A 3,117-nucleotide genomic window follows, 5' to 3' on the forward strand; every position below is an offset into this window, starting at 1 on the left:
CGATGAAGATCTCTGTTTCATGAGTCCAGGCGAAGAGGTGGAATTGATTGGGCCGGTATCTTTGTTCCGGCGGTGGTTCGGTGTCCCGGTGAAACGATGGTTTCTCCAGTGGTAGTCAAGCTTTGGCGGTGACGGCGTGGTGGACCAGTGACGTGTGCACCTCCTTTGTGAGGTTTCAACACGTGTATTGGGGATGATGTGCGTGATGACGCGTGTACCGCGTAACGCGATTTTGTCAATCGCAAGGTTTTTTCAAGTTTGGGCCTCGGTGGGCTCGAGTTTCGTGTTGGCCATTGTGTGGGCCTTTCTGTTAGTTTGTGTTTTGCTTTTTTGGATTTTTTATGTATGTTTTTGGGCTTTTAAGCCCTTTTAATAATATCATCAGATGGAAAAAAAAAAAAAGGTGAGTTTTCTAATGAAGCCAAATTTTTCTATAGTTGGTCGAATTATTTATTGGCATCTGTGACTCTGTCAGATGTTTTAAGAACATACGGGAAAAGGACAAAAAAAAAACTAAAAGGAGATGTCAACAAATTTCGGATCTGGTAAAAACAATCATAATTTATTTTTGGAAAATCCCACCAAAGATTCTGTTTTCTCAACTTCTTTAACCAAGGGAAGGTATAAGGCGGTTTTATAACGGAAAACAGCTTTCTCACATCTTGTCCTGAGGTTGTCTTTGTCGTTCTTGCTTCATCATAAAAACAATTCTCCTTCTATAACTTTCCCATAATTTTTCTGGTTTTAATAACGAAATCCAATCTACTAAAATCTGCAGAACTAAATAAGCGAGCGGATTAATAACCTGTTTCAAGTATTGAAGGTTCTCCTGTCTTACTTTATGCTCTTCTTGTAAAAACCCATTAGCGGCAAGCGAGATATATCCCAAGGATAGTTACGCAATGGAAGTTTAAAGGAATAAACTAGTGATCCACTGACCCGGAGAACTACAAAACAAAGAATTAACTTAGGTTTTAAACTTTGTAGAAATGAGTTGTTTCTTGGGGTCTTCCACGCACAGCAAAAGTAGGGAGGATGAAGGCTCATCCATGGTTGCTGCTTATGAACAACAGACCCCTCCATGTATGCCCTCGTGATTAAAATATCTACCCCACAATGAGTCCACTCGTTTTGTGGTTTCTTTTTGTCTTCTTTGTTTTTAAAGATTGAATTCAAGTTCTTTATAATGAAAAAGTTCTAAAATGATTACAAAAGCTCGTTCAGGTTCGCACTTCATAATTTTCTAAATCTGTTAACAGGGAAGGATCAGGGACAAATAACTTCATGGGAATCGGCGGATATTAGCAAAGAATCACCAAACAATATTGCGGCAAAGAGTTACACATTCCTTGAATTAGCGGCTGCTACAAATAGTTTCAAGCAAGAGTTCTTGGTTGGAGAAGGAGGGTTCGGGAGAGTTTACAAAGGGAAGCTGGAGAAGACAGGACAGGTAAGAAACGGAGAGCTGTTTTATTGGCAAATGAACTTTGTCTAAAGAAACAAAGAAAAGAGTCTCTTATTCATTGTTGATTGTTGAATTTAGGTGGTGGCTGTGAAGCAACTTGATCGTAATAGATTACAAGGGAACAGAGAGTTTCTGCTAGAGATCTCCGCGTTAAGTACTCTTAAGCATCCCAATCTCGTTAATCTTATTGGATATTGCCTTGACGGAGATCAAAGACTTCTTGTTTATGAGTTTATGCCTCTTGGTTCCCTTGAAGATCATCTCCTCGGTATATTCTTGTCTATCCATTAACCGTTTTTTTTTTGTTTGCTGTATATATTGAAATCGGACTGAACCTGCGATTTGGGTATTACATTTGAAACTTCTATGTATAACCGACTAATTTTTTGATCTAGTTAAACCAGATATTACAACGGGACAACAACCATTGGATTGGAACACTCGGATAAGGATAGTCTTAGGAGCTGCAAAAGGGCTTGAGTATCTCCACGAAAAGGCAAACCCTCCGGTGATATATCGAGATTTTAAATCTTCAAATGTATTGCTCAACAGAGATTACGATGTAAAACTATCAGATTTTGGTTTGGCAAAACTTGGTTCGGTTGGTGACACACAAAATGCATCTTCCCGAGTTACGGGAATCTACGGTTATTGTGCTCCTGAGTATCAGAAAACCGGCCACCTAACGGTTAAATCTGATGTGTATAGTTTTGGAGTTGTGTTGTTGGAACTCATAACCGGCAAACGTGTTATTGACACAACGAGACCGAGTCATGAACAAAATCTTATTACTTGGGTAACTCTCTTTTCACTTCTTAAGATATACATTCTTATCATTCATACAAGCCTGACCGGTTAGCATTTCTTGAGGTTCATTTAATTTATGTATTTATTTAGGCACAGCCAATTTTCAGAAAACCAAATAGATTCCCGGAGCTAGCTGATCCACTTCTTCGAGGCGAGTTCCCAGAAAAAAGTCTAAACCAAGCTATCGCAGTAGCGGCAATGTGTCTGCATGAAGAACCAACATTTCGACCATTAATCAGCGATGTCGTTACAGCCTTAAGTTATATGAGTACAGAAACCGATGCATCATCTGGTTATGCTGGTAGCGTCCTAAAATTTCAATCTGGTAAATTTCAAACAGTGGAGGACCTGCTTCAATATTAGTAACCTCCAAGATAAAGATATGTGAACTTGTTACTCTAAAGACTATTACAAAACGATTCGAAATTTATTTCATTTATTTCAGTTATTTATTTATTTATATAAATTTTATAGTTAACTATTCATGCCATAATATGATTTTTTGGCCGATTAAGCCAGGGGCGGATCTACAGTACTGGTTACGGGGGCACGTGCCCCCAACTACTTATTAAATGTTATTGAGCTATAGGAATTAACGCTAAACTATTGTAGCTCAGTTGGTGTAAGTGCTTCAATTTCTTTCGTACGTTAAGAGTTCGAGCACTCACAACATGCATTTTTTTTGTGTGCACATTTAGTGTTCTATTTGGCAATAAACACATTTTGTTTTTATCCTTTTTTTGTGTACACATTTAGTGTTCTATTTGGCAATAAACACATTTTGTTTTTATTCTTTTACCTATTCTTTTTCTACTATTAACGTACTTATATATTTCCTTTTTTTT

At 37.9% G+C, this 3,117-nt stretch overlaps 1 protein-coding gene across 1 annotated transcript; it reads left to right on the top strand.

Annotated features, from left to right (window-relative positions):
- Positions 1 to 989: 989 nt before the first annotated feature.
- On the top strand, positions 990 to 2,635 carry LOC130507620 (probable serine/threonine-protein kinase PBL24). Its single transcript, XM_057002312.1, has 5 exons — positions 990 to 1,083; positions 1,260 to 1,450; positions 1,544 to 1,733; positions 1,861 to 2,261; positions 2,363 to 2,635. Exons 1-5 carry the CDS (start codon positions 990 to 992, stop codon positions 2,633 to 2,635), a joined length of 1,149 nt encoding a protein of 382 aa, XP_056858292.1.
- The last annotated feature ends 482 nt before the right edge of the window (positions 2,636 to 3,117 follow it).

Source organism: Raphanus sativus, unplaced genomic scaffold (genome assembly GCF_000801105.2).
Source record: "Raphanus sativus cultivar WK10039 unplaced genomic scaffold, ASM80110v3 Scaffold4966, whole genome shotgun sequence".
In the NCBI taxonomy this organism is placed as follows: domain Eukaryota; kingdom Viridiplantae; phylum Streptophyta; class Magnoliopsida; order Brassicales; family Brassicaceae; genus Raphanus; species Raphanus sativus.

What these genes read in the sequence shown, in the direction of transcription:
- LOC130507620 (XM_057002312.1), top strand. Translation starts at nt 990, where the DNA reads ATGAGTTGTTTCTTGGGGTCTTCCACGCACAGCAAAAGTAGGGAGGAT. An exon ending in AGCTGGAGAAGACAGGACAG is followed by an intron (nt 1,451 to 1,543) that starts GTAAGAAACGGA and finishes TGTTGAATTTAG; the next exon opens with GTGGTGGCTGTGAAGCAACT. An exon ending in AACAAAATCTTATTACTTGG is followed by an intron (nt 2,262 to 2,362) that starts GTAACTCTCTTT and finishes GTATTTATTTAG; the next exon opens with GCACAGCCAATTTTCAGAAA.